The sequence below is a fragment of the Sciurus carolinensis genome, chromosome 7 (assembly GCF_902686445.1).
Source record: "Sciurus carolinensis chromosome 7, mSciCar1.2, whole genome shotgun sequence".
Taxonomy (NCBI): Eukaryota; Metazoa; Chordata; class Mammalia; order Rodentia; family Sciuridae; genus Sciurus; species Sciurus carolinensis.
Window position 1 is genome coordinate 26224141 of NC_062219.1, and position 19804 is coordinate 26243944.

The 19804-nt window shown below is 40.1% G+C and overlaps 1 protein-coding gene and 1 pseudogene across 1 annotated transcript in view; one reads left to right on the forward strand and one right to left on the reverse strand.

The window, feature by feature from the left end:
• Positions 1-1572, reverse strand: part of Heca (hdc homolog, cell cycle regulator) — a 44114-nt gene extending 42542 nt beyond the window's left edge. Inside the window, 2 exon segments of the mRNA XM_047558643.1 lie at positions 998-1141; positions 1144-1572. Coding sequence (XP_047414599.1) covers positions 998-1141; positions 1144-1267 — 268 coding nt within the window. The 5' untranslated portion in view covers positions 1268-1572.
• A 9681-nt stretch (positions 1573-11253) lies between these two features.
• LOC124988027 (U1 small nuclear ribonucleoprotein C-like) lies at positions 11254-11723 on the forward strand (annotated as a pseudogene).
• Positions 11724-19804: the final 8081 nt, after the last annotated feature.

A 19804-nucleotide genomic window follows, 5' to 3' on the forward strand; every position in this document is an offset into this window, starting at 1 on the left:
TTTAAAAAGTGATCTACATAAAGTATGGCTTCCAAAGCTGAAAGCTGTGTGTTAAAAGGCAGATATAACGATCCTAATCTGCGTTCATTAAAATACACCTAAGTGCTCTTTCCTGAAAAACTGCTTGATCAGAGGAATTAGAACTGTCCAAATAAGTGTTTGCCCAGCACCCTATAACGAAAACCATGTGCCTGATGTGACAACTGAAATCCTGTCACATCGTGGCTTATTCCCTACATGTACTCTCGAACGGAGCATTCACGCAGACATGTAAGAGTACCAGGCTTCTTTCTAAAAATGTGAAGCCGAATTATAGAGGAAGATTTTTTTTCCCCTTAACTCCGGCCTGGGAACGGAAGTCAAGTTCAGATTCTCTTCCTTCCTCAAGCGAGCCAGAGAATTAAAGAGTACCACCGCCCCAAAACGCATACACACATACATACACACACACACACACACACACACACACACACCACACACACGCCCTAACGTAAAAACGTCTCGAGGCCTCTTCACCTGTGGCAACCAACGCAGCAAGCTGGGTTTGCTGGGAACTCAGGGTCCCCTTCACTGGGGGCAAAGGCGGGGTGGGGGAGCGCAGGACAGAATGAACTGGTGCCTAACTTTTCAATCGGATCATTCTTCTCACTTGAGCGGCTCTTTCCTTCTTTCCTTCCTCCGGCCCGGGACACAGACCGCGCTTCGCCAGAGCGGGCACCACGGGCAGGGCTGGGATGGAGCTGCGACAGCGCGACAGCCCGGCACCCCGGCGCCCTCGCAGTCGCGAGCACGGGCTGCCCCAACGCGGACAAGGAGCAGGGCCCGCAGGTCGGTCCCCACCACCGGGCGTGGAGAACGCGAAGGGCAGCCGCCGCGGGGCGGAGGGGCGGGGTGAGCACTTCCTGTCTCGCATTGTCCACGCATCGCCCGCGCCACCCAGGGCCCCGCCACCGCGTCGTCCCCGTCGGGGAGGAAGTTGGCGCTTGCCCCGTCTTACCGTTCTTAGCGTCACCAGCGGCCGCAGCCCCGGTGACGGCCGCGGCGTTCGCGGCGCCGGTCCCAGCGCCTCCGGTGCCCGTCGCGCCGCCGGTGCCCGCCGCGCCCGCCGCCGCCGCCCCGCAGCCGGCCGCCGCCGCTAGGGCCCCCCGGCCGCCGCGCCCGCCGCTCCCGCCGCAGCCAGGGCCCCGGCTCCATTTTCCTGCTCGTCCCCGCTGCTGTTGGCGCGCTTGTTTTTGCGGCCGCCTTTGCTGTTTTTGGGGTTGGGCATCTTGCTCAAGAGGGTTCAGGTGTCCGGCGTCAGCGAAGGAGGCGCCCCGCGGCGCGGTCGCTGCCGGCGGGGCGCAGAGTCGGCTCCGGGAAAGAGCGGAGGGGGCGAGCCGGCGGCTCCTCGGGCGCCGTCTAGCCGCGCGGCCCGCGCCGCGCCATCCCGGCCGCCGCGCCCTCCCCGGCTTCCTGGAGCCGGCGCGCGGCCACCAGAGGCTTGCAGCCGCGCGGGCGCCGCGGGCCCGGGGCGCGAGCGAGACGCTCCCGAGCCGGAGGGAAAAGGCGGGTCTCAGGCTTGTTTTGATTCGGCTGCGCTGACACGCTCTGGGCCCGCCCCCTCCCGTGACGACACTGGGGATTCGGCTTAGCCGCGCCCGCCAGGTGACCTCACGGCTGACCGGCCCGCCCGCGTGACGTCACGTCCCGCGCAGAGCCCGCCGCCTTCGAGTGACGTCATCAGGCATCTGCGCCGGGACCCACAGAGCTCCGGGTCTGCGGACCGCCATTTCAAAGACGGCCCAGACGACAGTGCTGTGACTCAAAAGTTGTTCGGTGGCCTTCTGACCTTTTTGTAATTGAGGCTTAAAACAGTACGGTCTGGAAAAATAGCAGGTGACTAGAAGAGGAAGGGAAAACAAAGGATTTCATATTAACAGCCCATTCGGTGGCTTTGCCATTCAGTGGCAGTAAAGAAATAGGACTGAGTTCTGGGCAATTGGGATGAGGAGCAGGGTCCCTGAAATGAAGGTGTCACAGTCCTGCGGTGGAAACAGTTCCTTCAAACAGGACCCACTTATCTGGGAACCTGACTAAATGTTATCTGTGACTATGCAGCCGGCCGTTTGGGAAACCCAATGCTGTTGGTAGCAGTGAATTGTCTTGAAAGATGGGTGGCCACCTTGTGAGGAGGACGAAGTTAGAAGGTGACACCTCCGAAGACATGAGGACAGGGGACCACTGGGATGAGTTTCAAGTGGTCTCCTTTCTGCAGCTCTGTTCTGCCTTTTTACTGGCCAGCTCCTTCCCATCTCTCAGGTCCCAGCCCAAATATATATATTCACTTCCTTCAGAGTTGATCCCAAAGACACCTTCCCAGAAAAGCAATCAGAACTGTTGCCCTTTATTTTCCTTGTCTACCTCTAATTACGTTGGCATTGAACATGTTTACTTATTTCTTGTCTGTTCTCATGTTCCAATAAAATACCCACAGATAGGAGATTTCATCTGTCTTGGGGACTTCAAGGAAACGCTAACATAACTGTGTTAAATTTATAAATTAGATCCCTTTCCTATGAACTATGGAAGAAAGACTATTTTAGCTGACAGTTTTACAGTGTACCCATTCTGTAGTGTAATCTTTAATTAATCCAGCTGTGCAGTCAAGGTTTGTGAAGCCCAGAGATAGGGAGGTTCTGAAAAGTGTGCCCTCCTCTGCATACTGGCAGGGTTAAATTCTGGAGTGCAGAGCCTGGAGGAGCAGGGAGAACCCTGGATACTCTGGAACAATTGCTGGTTGGATTTTTTTTAGTAGGAAAACTGATGCACATTTTAATTCCCCAATATAGTATATATTAAAGGAAATTGAACCTTTGGAGGAGGGTTATAGCAGATAGATAGGAAGAAAGAAGGTACTCTGTGCCTTTATTTTCGTGTCTGTTTTCCTGGACCCACCCGACATCCTCTGTGCACCAGGAAAACAGGTTTTGCCTCTGACTTTCTAACTCTGCAACCTAACATAAAATCTTAACCAAAGTCAGTGTTCAAAAAAATTTTGTTTAATGGAGCATACCGAAAGCATTCTTTTGGCTACACTTTTCTGAACCTTAATGTCTCAGCTAAAGCATGAATTCTCTAGGAGTCTTCTCTGGCAACCGAAAGCTTGACTTGTCCCCATGGACTCCCTGTACCTTTCAAACTACAGCAGCTTACACAAATGGTGTGGATATTGCCTATTCAATTACTTCTTGTCTGGGCACCCACTATGATAGCAGAAATTCTGTCATTCTCCATGCCTAACACAGAACATGGTATACAATGGATATTTATTAAATGCATGACAAATGTAAGAACAAATAATGGATAGATGTTTGGGGGGGCAGATGTAGCAGGATTTGGTGGCCACTTGGACATGAGGGATGACGAAGTGAAAAAGAGAAATTCTGAAAACTAGAGGAAATGACGATGGCAGTTAATTAAATAGAAACTTCAGAGGAGGACAGTGGAATTATGGAGGAAGATAATAAATCAAAGTGACTCATTCAGACAGCTTAATTTCATTAGTGATACACCTCACTAGAGGTGGTTGAGAAAACTAAAAATATTTTGATGACATTAGATGTCATTTCTTTTTTCTTCTTCTTTTGCCTGTTTTTTTAAAATGGCAAAGACAATGAAGTTTTAGTCCAAAGTACCAAAAAAATTTTGAGATAATTATTTTCTTGAATACGCACGTTGCTGTCATGCCATATTGATCAGTTAGTATGCACATACCCTGCAGACAGACATTCACACCAGCTGTCTCCCACCTCTAAATAACTGAGACTTAAGAATTGGACACTTTCCCACAAAAATATCATAATTGGCTCAAAGCACACATTCATCCAGTCAGTTGCTGTTCTGGTTAATTGTGTGAGCCACCTTCTCATTCAAACTGAAACAAAATTAAAGGGCGGAAGGAGAAGCTGGGCTACTTCTTCCATGCTCAACTTCACCAATCTATTTTTAGCCTTCGTCAAACTTTGCAGAGGCTATAGTTCCGGTTTTGTTGCTACAAAGATAATATACTAAAATCAAGATGTTAGACATAAAATTTATATAAAGTGAAGGGATACCATCTCCCACACGTTCCATATAATGTGTGAAGTTTCATGGTAATCCTCTCCTAGCCCTTTTTCCACCATTTCCTTTTTCCCACCATTCTGAAGGTGAAAGAGAGAAACATGTACCAAAAAAGCAAAAGTGGCAAATGATGAGGCAGATCCCTCCCCTTGAATGCTTCCAGAAGGAAATATAAAGAGCTGTAGAAAACTGTGGAGGCACTGTGTTCTGTACCTCTGCACTTGCCTTCTCATTCCTTGGTTTTCCTTGATGGCTCGTGTGCTCTGAAATATTCTTCAAAAAAACCCTCCATCTGAGGTTTCTTTTCCCTAAATTTCACCCAATCTATCACCCTTCTCTACAAAAATAAACACAACAACAAATTAACTCCTTCAAAAGTAAATAATTTACACCCTTAAGAAAAAGAATGGGTTAATCTTCTGGATAGGATTGGAATAAGGGGTCATTGTTTTAATGCTCTGATATTGTTCATTTGATATTTTGTGCCATGTCTGAATTTGGACTAAGGTTAAAGTATACAATTGTAGGTTAATATACTTATAGTCAGAACGAGAGGTGAGAAACAGTATCAAAATACAGCTTGAACTAAAAATCTTACAGGGACACAGAAGGAATTCTGGAGAGAACACAGTAATGCATACAAGAGCTTCCCCAACTGAAACATATACTGAAAGGTGCCCAAGCCTGATCAACTGAATAATCCTATCAAGTAAATATACCTTAAACAATGTATATGCTCTCTATGTATCAGTATATTCTTCTGGAAATAATCTCTCTCATACCCACAGGTTTTCTTTGAGGAATAATGACTATTGTACTTATTAAAACTTCTTTTAAATGGGATATGAACACAGATAATAATATCGATTATTAAATGCCATGGGTCTGCTCTACTATTAGATTGTTCCTAATTATCAATGTTAATGTCTTCTCAAATATTTGTCCTCAAAATCTCTTTGCAGTTCTTTTTTTAAATTTTCATTTGTTCTTTTAGGTATACATGACAGTAGCATGTGTTTGACATATTATGTCATATTTGACATATTATGGAGTATAGCTTATTCTAATTAGAATCCCATTCTTGTAGTTGTACGTGATATGGAGTTTCACTGGTGTTGTATTCACATGTGAACATAGGAAAGTTATATCCAGTTCATTCTACTATCTTTTCTGTTCACATCCCCCCTCCTATCCCTTCATTCCCTTTTGTCTAACCCAGTGAACATCTATTTTTCACCACAAATCAGAGAGAACATTTGGCCTTTGGTTTTTTGGGATTGTCTTATTTCACTTAGTGTGATAGTTCCAGTTTCATCCATTTACCAGCAAATGCTATAATTTTATTCTTTCTTTTCAGTCCTTGAACTGTGACTTTTTTTACATTATATCCATGATTTTATTTTAAAAAGGATCAGAATTATGTCCTCTGAGACCCCTAAACTTGCTGCTTACTCCAATTTCTGTGCTGCCTTTGCTTATACTGTTGTCCCAACTCAGCATCAACACAGTTTTAGATCCCAATAGTCCCAAAGGGATACTGCCTTCAAGAGATAGATCAGGTGTGATCTTTACCAAGACAGATTCTATCACTTAGTAGTGTCTTCCACTGCACAGCTGCCCAGAGCTCACCACCTGGCTACACCAATTGTTTTAGTCAGCTTTTGTGCTACTGTGACAAAAAGATCTGACCAGAAAAATAGTAAAGGAGGAAAAGTTTATTTGAGGCTCATGATTTCAGAGGTCTTAGTCCATAGTCAGAAGTCTTAATCCATAGAAGGCCTGCTCCGTTCCTCAGGGCGCGAGGTAAGGCAAAACATCATGGCGGAAGAGTATGGCAGAGGGAAGCAGCTCCCATGGTGATCAGGAAGCAGACAGAGAATTTCCACTCTCCAGATACAAAATATATACCCCAAAGCCATACCCCCAATTCCCACCTCCTCCAACCACACCCTACCACTTCACTTACCACTCAGTTAATCCTATCAAGTGATTGATTCACTGATTAGATTAAGACTTTTATAACTCAATCCTTTCTCCTCTGAACTTTCCTGCATTGTCTTACATGTGAGCTTTTGGGGGACACCTCACATCCAAACCATAACACTAGTGTTTTCCAAATTGTGGGTCATACTCTGTTAGCAGGATGTGCAATTATTCAGAGGGGTTCTATGAGCATTTTTTTTTATTGTAAACAAATGGGGTACATCTTGTTTCTCTGTTTGTACATGAAGTAGAGGCTTACCATTTGTGTAATCATACATTTACATAGGGTAATGGTGTTTGATTCATTCTGTTATTTTTTTCTTCTGCCCCACCCCTCCCACCCCTCTTTTCCCTCTATACAGTCCCTCCTTCCTCCATTCTTGCCTCTCTCACACCCCCCATTATGTATCGTCATCTGCTTATCAGCAAGATCATTCATCCTTTGGTTTTTTGAGATTGGTTTATCTCACTTAGCATGATATTCTCCAATTTCATCCATTTGCCTGCAAATACCATAATTTTATTATTCTTTACGGCTGAGTAATATTCCATCATATATATATATATATATATATCACAGATTATTTATTTATTCATTCATCAATTGAGGGGCACCTAGGTTGGTTCCACAATCTTTCTGTTGTGAATTGAGCAGCTATGAACATTGATGTGGCTGCATAATTGTAGTATGCTGATTTTAAGTCCGTTGGGTATAGGCCAAGGAGTGGGATAGCTGGGTCAAATGGTAGTTCCATTCCAAGTTTTCTAAGGAAAGCAGTGTGCTTTCCAGAGTGGCTGCGCTAATTCGCAACCCCACCAGCAATGTATGAGTGTACCTTTCTCCCCACATTCTCACCAACACCTATTGTTGCTTGGGTTCTTGATAATTGCCATTCTAATTGGGGTGAGATGGAATCTTATGGTAATTTTGATTTGCATTTCTCTTATTACTAGAGATGTTAAACATTTTTTCATATATCTGTTGATTGTTTGTAGGTCTTTTTCTGTGAAGTGTCTGTTCATTTCCTCAGCCCATTTGTTGATTGGATTATTTGTATTCTTGGTGTAGAGTTTTTTGAGTTCTTTATAGATTCTGGAAATTAGTGCTCTATCTAAAGTATGAGTGGCAAAGATTTTCTCCCACTCTGTAGCCTCTCTCTTCACATTACTGATAGTTTCCTTTGCTGAGAGAAAGCTTTTTAGTTTGAATCTATCCCAGTTGTTGATTCTTGCTTTTATTTCTTGTGCTATGGGAGTCCTGTTAAGGAAGTGTGATTCTAAGCTGACATGTTGAAGATTTGGACCTACTTTTTCTTCTATAAGATGCAGGATCTCTGGTCTGATTCCAAGGTCCTTGATCCATTTTGAGTTGAGTTTTGTGCAGGGTGAGAGATAGGGGTTTAATTTCATTCTGTTGCATATGGATTTCCAGTTTTCCCAGCACCATTTGTTGAAGAGGCTCTTTTCTCCATTGCATATTTTTGGCCCCTTTGTCTAATATGATAAAATTGTATTTATTTGGGTTTGTGTCTGTGTCCTCTATTCTGTACCATTGATCTACCTGTCTATTTTGGTGGCAATACCATACCACTTTTGTTACTATTGCTTTGTAGTATAGTTGAAGTTCTGGTATTGCGATACCCCCTGTTTCATTCTTCCTACTAAGGATTGCTTTAGCTATTCTGGGTTTCTTATTTATGAGCATTTTTGAAAACTGCAACAGAACAGAAATATTAGAATGCATTACAAATGGAAGTTAAGTATTGTTTTGTGATATATAAGTATTATTTTGTAAAATGTAGGTACTATCTACACACACATATATACAAGTGTGAATATGTATGATGAATCATGATGTAAGATCCTTTTGTCTTTGTGAGTGCAAGTCAAAAGAGATTCTGAATGACATTTGTTAGACCATACCATCAAGTATTTGATTTATGGGCTGTCTTTCCATTATCTTTTCACTTCATAGAGAACATTTATCTCCCTAAATATATTTTAAGTTCTTCAAAGACTGGAATCCTATCTTTCAGCTTTTATATTTCTTCCTATCAACCTACCATCAAGAACGCTTTGCTTTCAAGTTTCTTAAATATGCAAAAACAAACAAACCAAACTCAATGACATTAAATTCTAATGGGGGTTGGGGTGACAACAAATACATATGAAACAAAGAAAAATTAATCAACTATTAACTTGAAAATAAAGAAAACAAAAATATATATATGGTTGTTCCTTGGTCAGGCCAGTCCCCAAGTGGGACTATGCCAGGATTTTCCTGTGAACACCACAAACCATGCCTGCTCAAGTCCTTTATATAAATTTGTGTAGTATTTACATATAACCTACACACAATCTTTTGATTTCCTATAATAATCTATACAATGTAAATGTATACAATGTAAATGCTCTGTTAACAGTGATTATACTATAGTGTTTAAGGAATACAGGCTAATTGTATTCTGTTTTGTTTCCTTTTGTTTTAGATGGGAGGTGACTCCCTCAGATTCTCAGAAGATAGAAGAGACAGTGGAGGACAGAATTGTCCAAAAGAAAAAAAAATGCCTTTTAGAAAGGAAAAAACAAGAATCAATATGGAGCATAGAGAGAAGAGAGGGGAAGCCATAAAGACCCTGGTGTTGTTTGGTCAGCATTGGAAAATGGCCTGATCATGAAGGGTCATTGCTCCTATGGATTCACAGCTGGTTTTAGCCCAGAGCTGGACTAGGAAGCTAGAACGCACTGCACATTCCCTGTCCCCCTTTTCTGCTTTCTTCTTCCTACAGTCCTTCATTCCTATACTCTGCTTTTAAAGTTTTTTATTACTGTATGATGTGTTTTGTTTTTATGCTACTTTACTTTGTATACTGTCTGTCCTTCCCCAGTAGAATGTGAGTTTTCAAGAGGGTGACTCTTCAGTGCCTAACACAATACCTGGCATACACTAAGTATTTGATCCATATTTGTGCAATAAAAGAGCATATGAAGCAACACTTAAATGGAATAATCCAAACCAGACCTCAAGACAAAGGAAAAAGCTGCCTTCTAAACAATGTTCCTGTGTTTTTGGTAGATATAACGCCCTTCCCTCATAGCCAGCATAATATTTAAACCAACAGAGGATGACTCTGTTTTCAAGGTTAGGTTTGTATCACAAGAAGCCATATGACGGCAATATCTTCTTCAACAATTGCAGTGGTCATGGTTTACCAATTTCTACACCTGGTGTTTCTGATATCTACTTTGGAAGTGTCACCAAAAATACTAACATTTTTATCACGTATATTTTATCTTCAGTATCCCCTATGTTTCTTCCCAATTAAATCAGTATTTTCTATGCTGCCATTCTAATGCATGATTTAACTACAGTTCTTCTTAACCTTTAGTCCTTCTTTTGGTTGTCCGTAAGATTCCAGTTAGCTAATATAGCATCGTCCCTAAGTGCCTCTTGAAACTGCACTAGTTGTCTTTTGCTGTCTAAAAAAATGATCCTATAATTCAGGGGCTTATAAGAGCAAACATGCTATCTCAAGTTGGTAATCTAGGTATGGCTTAGCTGAGTCCTCTTGCTCAGAGTGTCTCAGAAGGGTGCAGTCATGTGAACTGAGGAAGGACCTACTTCCAGATTCACTCCTGACGTTAATGGGCAGGATTAAACTCTTCATGAGTGGCTGGCCTCACACCTCTCCAAGTTTCTTGCCATATGTGCTTCCGCATAGAACAGCACACTATAAAGCAACTGACTTTATCCAAGTGGCAAGTGAGACAACAGTAAGGGTAAACAAGACCGAGGTCAGTCTTTTTTGTAACTTCATCTTGGAAGGAAAAATTCATGTTTTATTTTGTTTTGTTTTTTTCCTTACTCTATTCCTTAGAAGCAAATCACTAGGTTTAGCCCAAGCTGAGGGGGAGGAGATTATACAAGGGTATGAATACAAGGGAATAGGGATGATTAAAACCCATCTTGGAAGCTGTCTATCATAAATATGTTAATATACTGCTTCCAACCTAAATTATAATTCCCAGGGACTTTAAGTTTAGCTTACAGGAGCAGATGGGCAGAAAATGGTAAGAACTTATTCTGGTTCTTCCTCTCTAAATTACCATTTCAACCAATCAATCTGATGATTTTGGATGATTAAATTTCATGAACTTGCAATAACTTTTGCAGAGAATCTTTGCTTAAAGTGTTTCGAACCTTTGTGTTAAAATACTATTGATGTGTAGAACAAGCATAATTAGTGTAGTATATTGTTGGGTATGCTTCAAGGATACCCATTTTTTAAGTGCTAAGACTACTGCTGTGCATGTTTCTGAAATTCATTGATCATGAGTAGAATTCTCTTTTGATTCATCTTCCTTAAATTTCCACTTGGAACAATTTCTACTAAGAGTATCCTAAGCAACACAAGTAATATAAGGTGTGCCTCTGTCTCTGTAGTTAAATAACTCTAGAAAACATTATATATGCATCACAACATGTATTTGCATAGTAAAGACCCAGGACTCCAAGAAGTCTAGCAGAAAAGAAACTTGGTTATTCTCAGCCTAGAACTCCCCAAATATATGCGTCCTATAAATTATTTTCCATGTAACACCCATAAACATTCAGTGGAACTAAGGTTCTAATACTTTTGTGGGAAATAATGCCTTGGAATAGTACCTTCTTCTAATACTAGCATACAATGGTAAAAACTCAAGCAAAAAGATAGCCATCTTGTAAATAACAGTTGTAAATAAACTGTTGTAAATAAACAGTTCTTTTGGAAAATATCTTTCCAACTCTATAAACTCCAACTGTTACAGGATATAAATTAATTAAGTACTAATTCTGAATGATATAACACCGAGTGTTCATAATATCTTTTCCATTTTCAGAAACTTCAATTTTGCTATGTTGAACAAAAATTCACCAACTAATTATAACGAATTAAAACATAATAATTATAAAATTTACCATCACATACATAATCAGTTTCACCTTCAGTCCAATAATAAGGACTGCTATGTATGTTTCTGGAGTGCACTATGATTGATCTTGAATAGAATTCTCTCTCAGGATCTCCTTTCCTCCTGCAAAATATCCCTTTCGGAACCTTGAGTGTAAATAGGACACTGTATGGTTTAAAGATGAACACAGGAGTGGTCAACGGCCTGTAGAGCCACATGCCTAAGTTTTATTGTGACTACTGCACTACATACCTCACCCATGACTCTCCATCCATGAGAAAGACACATTGCAGTGGTAGGAAACACAAAGAGAATATGAAAGACTACTATCAGAAATGGATGGAAGAGTAGGTTCAGAGCCTGATTGACAAAATAACGGCTGCATTTCAATAAGGAAAGATATCTCCTACTCCATTCTCTGCACCTCCTCCAGCAGGTGCCATGATCCCACCACCCCCTAGTCTATCGGGTCCTCCTCGCCCTGGTATGATGTCAGCACCTCATATGGGAGGCCCTCCCATGATGGGCCCTCCTCCTCCTGGGATGATGCTGGTGGTTCCTGCTCCTGGAATGAGGCCACCCATGGGAGGCCACATGTCAATGATGCCTGGGCCTCAGTGCTGAGACCTCCTGCTCAGCCCACAATGGTGCCCACTTAGCCAGGAATGACAGGACCAGACAGATGAGGCTGGAGGGGAGCCTCTCGGTTTCATATTACTTGTTCTACTTCACCAGGAGATCATGGTGCTGTGACCAGGTGTTTTCTAACAGTATTACAACAAAGACTTGCTCCCCATTTCTATCAAAGACAATAGTTTCAGAGGGGAGAAATTGGAAAGAAAAAAGTACAGTTTTCATTTGTATTGTGAAATGTGAAAATAAAGTTGTCAGCTCTTTTAGTTAGAAAAAAAAATAAAGATGAACACAAATTTTCATTCCTGTCTTCCAGAGTTGGAGAATGCTTCCACTCTCCTTGAATCTGGTCTTGTGACTTGCTTTAATCAATTAGAAAGGTAGCAAATGTGATTTGCTCCAATTCAGCCCCCAGGTTTTGTTATTGCCCACTTAAAAACCAGCCACCAGGCTATAAAGAAGCTTGAACCAGTCTCAGGGCTGATGAGAGGACACAGAGATGGCAAAGACTCTGTCCTTGACGAACTTCACTCAAGCTCCTGAGTCCTCTTTTAGAGGCCCAGACCTTGGACTCTATCCCTGACTGGTTTAGTCAACTTTTACAAGAATTCTGTTAAGTCAATTCCTTAAAACTTCACCTTTGGTATCTGATCACCCTGGAGTACCATGGGCAAGAATTCCATCTGAGTTTAACCAGAATAGCACTAGCCTTGATGCTTCCTCTTAGCAATTTTCTATCCACTGACCCCCATCCTGCTCCCTAATGATAAAGTTCCACTTTTCCTTGTTGAATTTGGGATCGAATCCAATTTCTATCTCCTACTATAAAACCCAGTTTAGTGCCCAGTCCCTGAAAAGAAATCTACTTTGCCATCTTTAATGTCATGAATAAAAATTTTCTTTAACATAGGATCTTGAGCACCTGGAAGATGAAAAGTCATCTTTGATGTTCTAGCCTTGGACAAGCTCCTAACTCAGAGGTTCTTAATGCAGATAATTTTTCCCTAGCACTCATTTAGCAATGTCTGGAGGCAGTTTAGATTGTCACTCCCAGCAGAAGATAGAAAGCCATGGATGATGCTAAATATTCTGTAAGGCAGAGGACAGCCTCCACAGTAAAGAGTTATCCAGTTCCAAATCTAGTGCCAAGGTTGAGAATTTCTGTCCTAGCTTATACAGTTACGTGAGTCACCATAAGGAGAAGATTGCCAGATGAGTCCAGTAAACCAACAGAATTATGAGAAACAATAAATGGTTGTTGTTTTAAACAACTATTGGGGTCGTTTTAGTGGTACTTTTGCTAAACCAGCTAAGGAGGAAATAAGCAGGGGACCCTGATTTGTCATATTTTTAGTTGGCCATAGTATAAATATTCCTATCATGATCAATGTTAGGCTATCATCAGGAACCACTGAATTCCAGGTTGGAAAGAGGTGTGCACAATCCCTTCTTGTGAGCCTGCAAGAGTGACTTATACTAAACCAGACAACAGAGGCAACAACCCACGCACAATGCCTCTTTACATCTGAAATTCTAGGTGTGCGCATTTCCTACACTCTGTTGACCACCTACTCAGAGTTCTCTACTTACATATTGTGGTAACATTTTCTTCATTGTGTCTCCTTTACATGCTGAGACATTGTTTCTGCGGTTTTTCTGACTTGGGTCATTTTTTGGCACCATTAAAATCACCAAGATTGGGTTTCGTCAAGAGGCTCCCACAGAGGATCACAGCATGTATTCAACTCTAAAATAATTCTGCTGTGCTCTTAAATTTGCAGTATTGAGGAGAATGATCTGGTTTGGGATACAACATTACCCTCACTGACCTATGAGTTTTCTCTGAAATGGATAACTGAACAATAACTGAAGAAACTGTTCAGAAGTGAAGCAAAGGCTAAGGGTGTTACCTTTGCCACATTTGGGCCCAGTTACAGCATGCTTTTGTTCAAAAAAGAATATATTTTTTCTTCCGGTTAAAGAGAATACTTTCCAGCACATAAACCCAGACCATCCTTTGTTATTCCCTAGAGCAGCCACTTCAGGGTTTTAGGATAGTCACTGACTTTCATTTCCATCCAGAATGATTAGTTCTGTCTCTCTCTGCTTCCTGGCTTCCTCAAACCCTCCAGCTTTCCTTGGCCATGCCCTTCCACAATGATGTTCTGCCTCATCTTGGGCCCAGAACAACAAAGCCAGCATCCATGAACTGAACCAATGCAAGATATCAGAACCTAACCCAAAGCTGTTATTTTTGTAGAAAACCAGCAAACCCATCTTTACAGCTGAAACAAGGGATCTGGTCTTCAAAGATTATGTTAAAGCACTTGACACCAGGCATTCTCCAAATGTCAAAACAAGAGTAAATCATTCTGAAATGTTATAGGTTATAAATAATTTTTCAGAAAAACTAGAATTACTCAGGGATAGCACTGCTTTTGGAAAAGATCTTTGCAGTACATTTTTGTGATCCAGTTTAAGCCATTATTTTTCATTGTATTTAATATTTAATTTCATTTTTCATCAATATAAATCAATAGTTCTTTCTGAGTTAAGTGATTCTATTCAACTAACTTTTTGAGTTTTTTCACCTTATGGTGCACACCCACAGAGGTAGGGTTATTTAAACAAACATTTACATCAAAATGTGCAAAATGTTCACCTGTAATAGAAGAGCTGAAAATATCTTTTCAAGAGATTTTGAACTTCAATCTGGCCTCAATCTATTCATTAAACTATTAGAAACAGAAAAAAAAGCCTCTGATGCATGGAACGAGACTTCCTGGGTTTCAGTCTTGGCTTACTAGCTGTGTGAGTTTGCAAGATATTTGTGAAATGTGAATAACAATGGCATCTACTTTAGAATTTAGATAGATAATGTTTGTGCAGTGTCTAACACATAGTAAACTTTCAATAAATAGTAGCTCTTTTTTTTTCTTTTTTCTTTCTTTCTTTTTATTTAATTTTATTTATTTATTTATTTATTGGTGCAGAGACCCTGGAATTGAAATAGTAACTATTATTATCCCAGGAGCATTTAAAGTTTATATTTACTGCCTATTGCTGTTTACCTCTCTTCCTTTTAACTGAACATGCTATTTAACCTTTTCCTTTTCAAAACCTCTTTTCAAGGGGTTTTGTTTTTCTTTCTCACTTTCTTTCTTTTTCTTTCTCTTTTCTAAAAGCTGTGCTAGTTCTAGGTCAAAGATAAATTGTTTTTATCATATAACTTTAGTCTCATCCAAAAACAAACCACACCCTATTTCCTGTTGCATGCAAATGCAGGTACATTAAAGGGACAGTTAAAACCAGGGAACCAGTCAGCATGCTGAGATTGTAACAGAGCGCACTCTGGTGTACAAAACCAGGAGCCAGGATCTAGGAGACTGTGACAGCAAAGGCTTTGCCTGAGTTTGAAGTTGATTTGTTCAGTATAAGAAGTCATTGTAATTCACTAGATAAGAAAGGATATGATGAAACAGTATTTTGGAGGAACAGTCTGACAGTTACATTCAGGATCTGTTTGATAGAGAAAGTGATAATAACAAAGGTAACTGAAAATCTACTATATCTTTACTAGATGAGATCATGAGAATTTGTGATTGGGGAAGGTTTATAAGCCAAACGGAAAGGATGAATACGAGAAACATATTGAAGGAAGAAATCATAAAGACAAAAACTAATTGTACAGAAAGGCCATCCATCATCTCATTCTGTTTAGATCGGTACCATAAATTTCAGTGCCCACAGATTAGTTGCTAGTAAAGTTGTTCTAGTTGTGTTCTAGTAAAGTTCATAATAGTAAAACAAACAAATAAAATAAAAAATAAATAAAAACAAACACAAAAAACAGTACTTCCTATGTTGGCTTATTTACTTTAAAGAACAAATAATACTTTGTTATAGTAGTACTACTATAAGTCATGATTTGAAAATTCTAGGTGAAATAGGGGATTTTGACATTAAAAGAGACTGCCCAGTGAACTAGATACTTTTTGTATGACTCTACATTAAACCAACAACCCATAGTTCAGTGGTTTCCTGAGATGTTTTTATGTTTCAGACTGAAAGAAAAAAAGTTCCAGACTGTCCTGCCAAGCAGGTGATTGTTTCCCAACCTAGTATTTAGAGGTAGATTTAATTCACATTTATTTATCTAGTACCAATTTTATGTACGACTTTGTAATAGATGAATAACAAGCATTTTTCATTTTGTTGGTTCATAAGCCATGAAAGTGTCATGGTCTCAAGCACTGATTGGTTTAGAAAGAATTTGGTATTTGGTTCACCTATTCTTCCTTGATGCACTTCTGCCTTCTTGTTTTAGGTGACAGTTGAATTCACTGTCTTTCATTTCTGTGTTAACATGGAAGAAGAAACCAGCTTTGCTCAAATTACCAGATGAGTTCTTCCTATTATGTAACCACAAATTGATTTAGTTTACTTTCAGAAATATTTTGGGTGTATAAAAAAGTCTGTGACAGATCTGAGGACAAGCTGACAGAGAAACAACCCCAGTTCTCTCTTAAAGAGTTCACAATCTGGTGAGAGAAAGTTGCAGATGACTTTCTGCTCGGCCTTCTTCAAAAGAACTTACAGAGGGAACAAAGAGGGAAAAAAGAGAAGTAAAACACCAGAGAATAAAGTCCATTTGAAACAGTTAAGAAAGACGAGGGAGAGAGAAAGCGATGACAGAATCATACAATGGAAGCATGCTAACATGCAAAATAAACATGATGAAGACCTGGTGTATTTGCTAAGGATCCATCAGGAATTTGTCTCTATGCTTTTTAGCCATTTCTGTAAAGGGAGGAACAAACTCCATCAGATAAAAGCGGACTAATTGCTCAGAAAAATATATATCTATTCCTGAAGTGAAGCCAAACAAAAGAACCCCTCAAAAATTCTCCAGAGACAATCCTGTGTGAACTACTGAAGAGTAACCTCAATAATACCCTTGGTCAAGAGCAATGGGGCTGCTTCCTACAGTATGCCTCAGTAGGGGCTGATAATCTAACACCAAAACCCAGCTTAATAAAAGCGAGTTTACAGAGGTTCACTTACACAGATAATTTCATCACTATGTGATAAGTACATTGACAGAAATATGTTTGCAGTGTTCTGGGACAACAGAGGGAACGCATGGAAAATTTTTTAACTTAAGGTTGGAACATAACTCATATCATTGAAGAGAGATTCTGGGAACTTCTGTTCAATTTCCAAAAGAAATATGCAGATTTAATTGTAAATAACTAACTCGCTTAGAATGCAAATATTTACTACAAATACAATGTTGTTTTGAAAGGCTCTCCCATCACATCAAACTTCACATTAAAAATCAAAATGGGGCTTTAATTGAAATATCCTCATTTTCTTTGAGCTTTACATATCTCATTTCATCCTTAATATTAATATAATGAATAATAAATTCAGAAAATGAGTCCACCTTCTGGAGGGGTGTTTGCCCAAAGAATCAATGAGGATTTAGAGTTATATCAAGTTTAAAGTAGGTTTTCCTAGAAATCCAAGACCACAGAACAATAGGTGTTCTTTAGGGATTAGTTCTGTTTTCGTGTAGAAGTGTATTTTAAAAAATGATATGGTCAGGAGTTGTATATCCACCTAATAATAGAAAGAGTAAAAAAGAAAAGGACATTCTAACTATAAAATAATTCATACATACGACATCAAATTCTTTGATTTCTAACCCATTCAATAAAAGGTGTAACAAGGTTTGCTTTGAAGGGAAAGAAAAGTTGAATATAATATGCTTCTACAGTTGGTTTTGTGAAGGTAGTATTTTTCTTCTGGATTCAGCCAGGTATGTAAAGGAAGGAATGTTTTCCAGCTTCTTTAAGACATAGAGCAGCCTCTGTGAAACCAGCAGGAGCTTGCTAGAAGCAACCTCTTTGTAGCAATGTGATTGGAACTGACAGCCGGACTACTAAGGACAATGTTAAATTTCCATAGAAGATGATACACAAAATGAGAATGATGGGCACAGATGAGAAATCTCAGACCTTACTTCCTGACCACCAGACAGAAAGACTTGGGAAACATTTGCATGGACTGCTCTGTCTCTAAGTGATTGGGATTATTTGCTGAGATTACAAAACCACATTTCACATCTTTATCCAGCAGGGCCTTAGATATGAAGGTTGACAACATTTTGGTATGTCACAGCAAAAAAGACCAAGTATGTTAAATTCATCTGCCACTCAATGGAGAAGGCGGGTCTTTTAGCTAAAGATCTTTTGTATGCTGAGAGCAAATGAAGTCATGCTCAGTGCTGCAGACCCTTGAAGACAGCGTAAAGTGATGAGTGAGGAGGAGATGGAGTGAGAGTTGAAAGGTGGGTGGGAGGGGAGCAGGGAGGAAAGGAAGCTGGAGATTCCATAAATGGTGGGAATTGGGGAAGGAAAGAGCTCTGGAGGAAGAGACCTACCTATCTCACACAGTGAAACATCTCACCCCATGGAATAGTGTGTGTCTGGAATGTTCCATAAAGACTCATTTTGAGGACTAGGGTTGTACCTCAGTGGTAGAGCACTTGTGTAGCATGTGTGAGGCACTGGGTTCGGTTCTTAGCACCACATAACAATAAAATAAAGGTCCATTGACAACTAAAAAAAAAATTATATATATATATATAATTTTTTTTAAAGACTCTTGTAGAAGGCTTGGTCCCCAGCTTGTGACCCCACTGGAAGTTGGTAAAAACTTTAGGAGTTGGGGCCTAATTGGAGGAAGTATGTCACTGGGGTCATCCATGCCTTTGAAGGATACCCCAGCCCCCTTCTCTCTCTGCTTTTGGCTGCCTCCCCACAGCAAGTGACCTTGGACTGAAACCCCTGAAACTATAAGCCATAATAAACATTTTCTCCTTTTAAGTTGGTCAGGTATTTTGTTATAGCAACAAAATGGTAACTAACACAACCTATAAACACCTTCAACCCACCCAGCCTCCACACACTCACACATGCACATAGAGAATCACAAGTCAAATAAATACTAACTTCTAAACACTGGGTTGTGGGTGGATTTTCTTTGGGGAATCAATAGTAGTGTTCAATTTCACAGCTTGAATGGAGTAAGAAGAGTCTTCCTTGAAAGGGGTGGTACTTCACCCACAATGTTTTCCTGACTTTGACAAACCAGTAGAAATAACTGAGGTGCTGCAGGTCTCTTTGCCCAACCTTACTCCTGCCACTTTATCCATCTCATTTCTGGATCCTGTGAAGTCTGTCTCCACTCTTCCTCACAAGGAGACTTCCTCACAAGGAGACCTCCCCCAATTCTACTTCCACATCCATTTCACCTATGCAAGCTTCTCTGACTTCTAGAAACATGAAATCTCTTTTACCCCAAATGCCCATGACACTTTCTTATACTTCATTTACCCTGGAGGGTCTTTTTGAGCTTATTTTAAAATAATTTATGAAGATGTTTTATCCCTCCCTGAGTGTAGCAATCGCTCTATGAAAGCTCTTTCTTCTCAACCCTGCAGATGAAAAAGTCACATATATCTTTGTGAATCTTTGTGAAAGCAAAGGAGAGAAAAGGAAATAGAAAGGAATAGAATGAAAGGGGTGGAAAAGGAAGAAACAGAAGCAAAAAAAAATTCTGTAGAGTATTTTATGTGAGGTATATAACAGGCCTTTTGTACAAGTCTATTTCCTTTTAAATTATGCTTTTCTAACTATTTTTTATAACAACATCCTTATTTCATTTGAAATTATTTCTTAGTTTTACATTTTGTGAACTTAAATCATACTACATTTATACATATTCAACTACCAATGTAGCTTTGTATTTTCCTTATTCAAGAATCTCTTTTATTTATTTTTCTTTACAATCAATATTTTCATTGTTAAGATAATACAAATGAGGGTTAGTTTGGAGACTGTTCAAAATAATTTTATTTTCCTGTATACATCATGTAACTTCCTGAACATCTAAGACATTTCATGAAGACTAGTATGCCATATATCTAAAATGATTGCTTTGTCATTTCTATGGCTCAGAAGACTCCGACAACCTCTTCAGCTACACTGGTTGTAGTCTCAGATTATGATCCCTAGCCAGGTGCAGTGACAATGGCTGGCTATTAATATCCCCAAGTCAGCTGTTACCC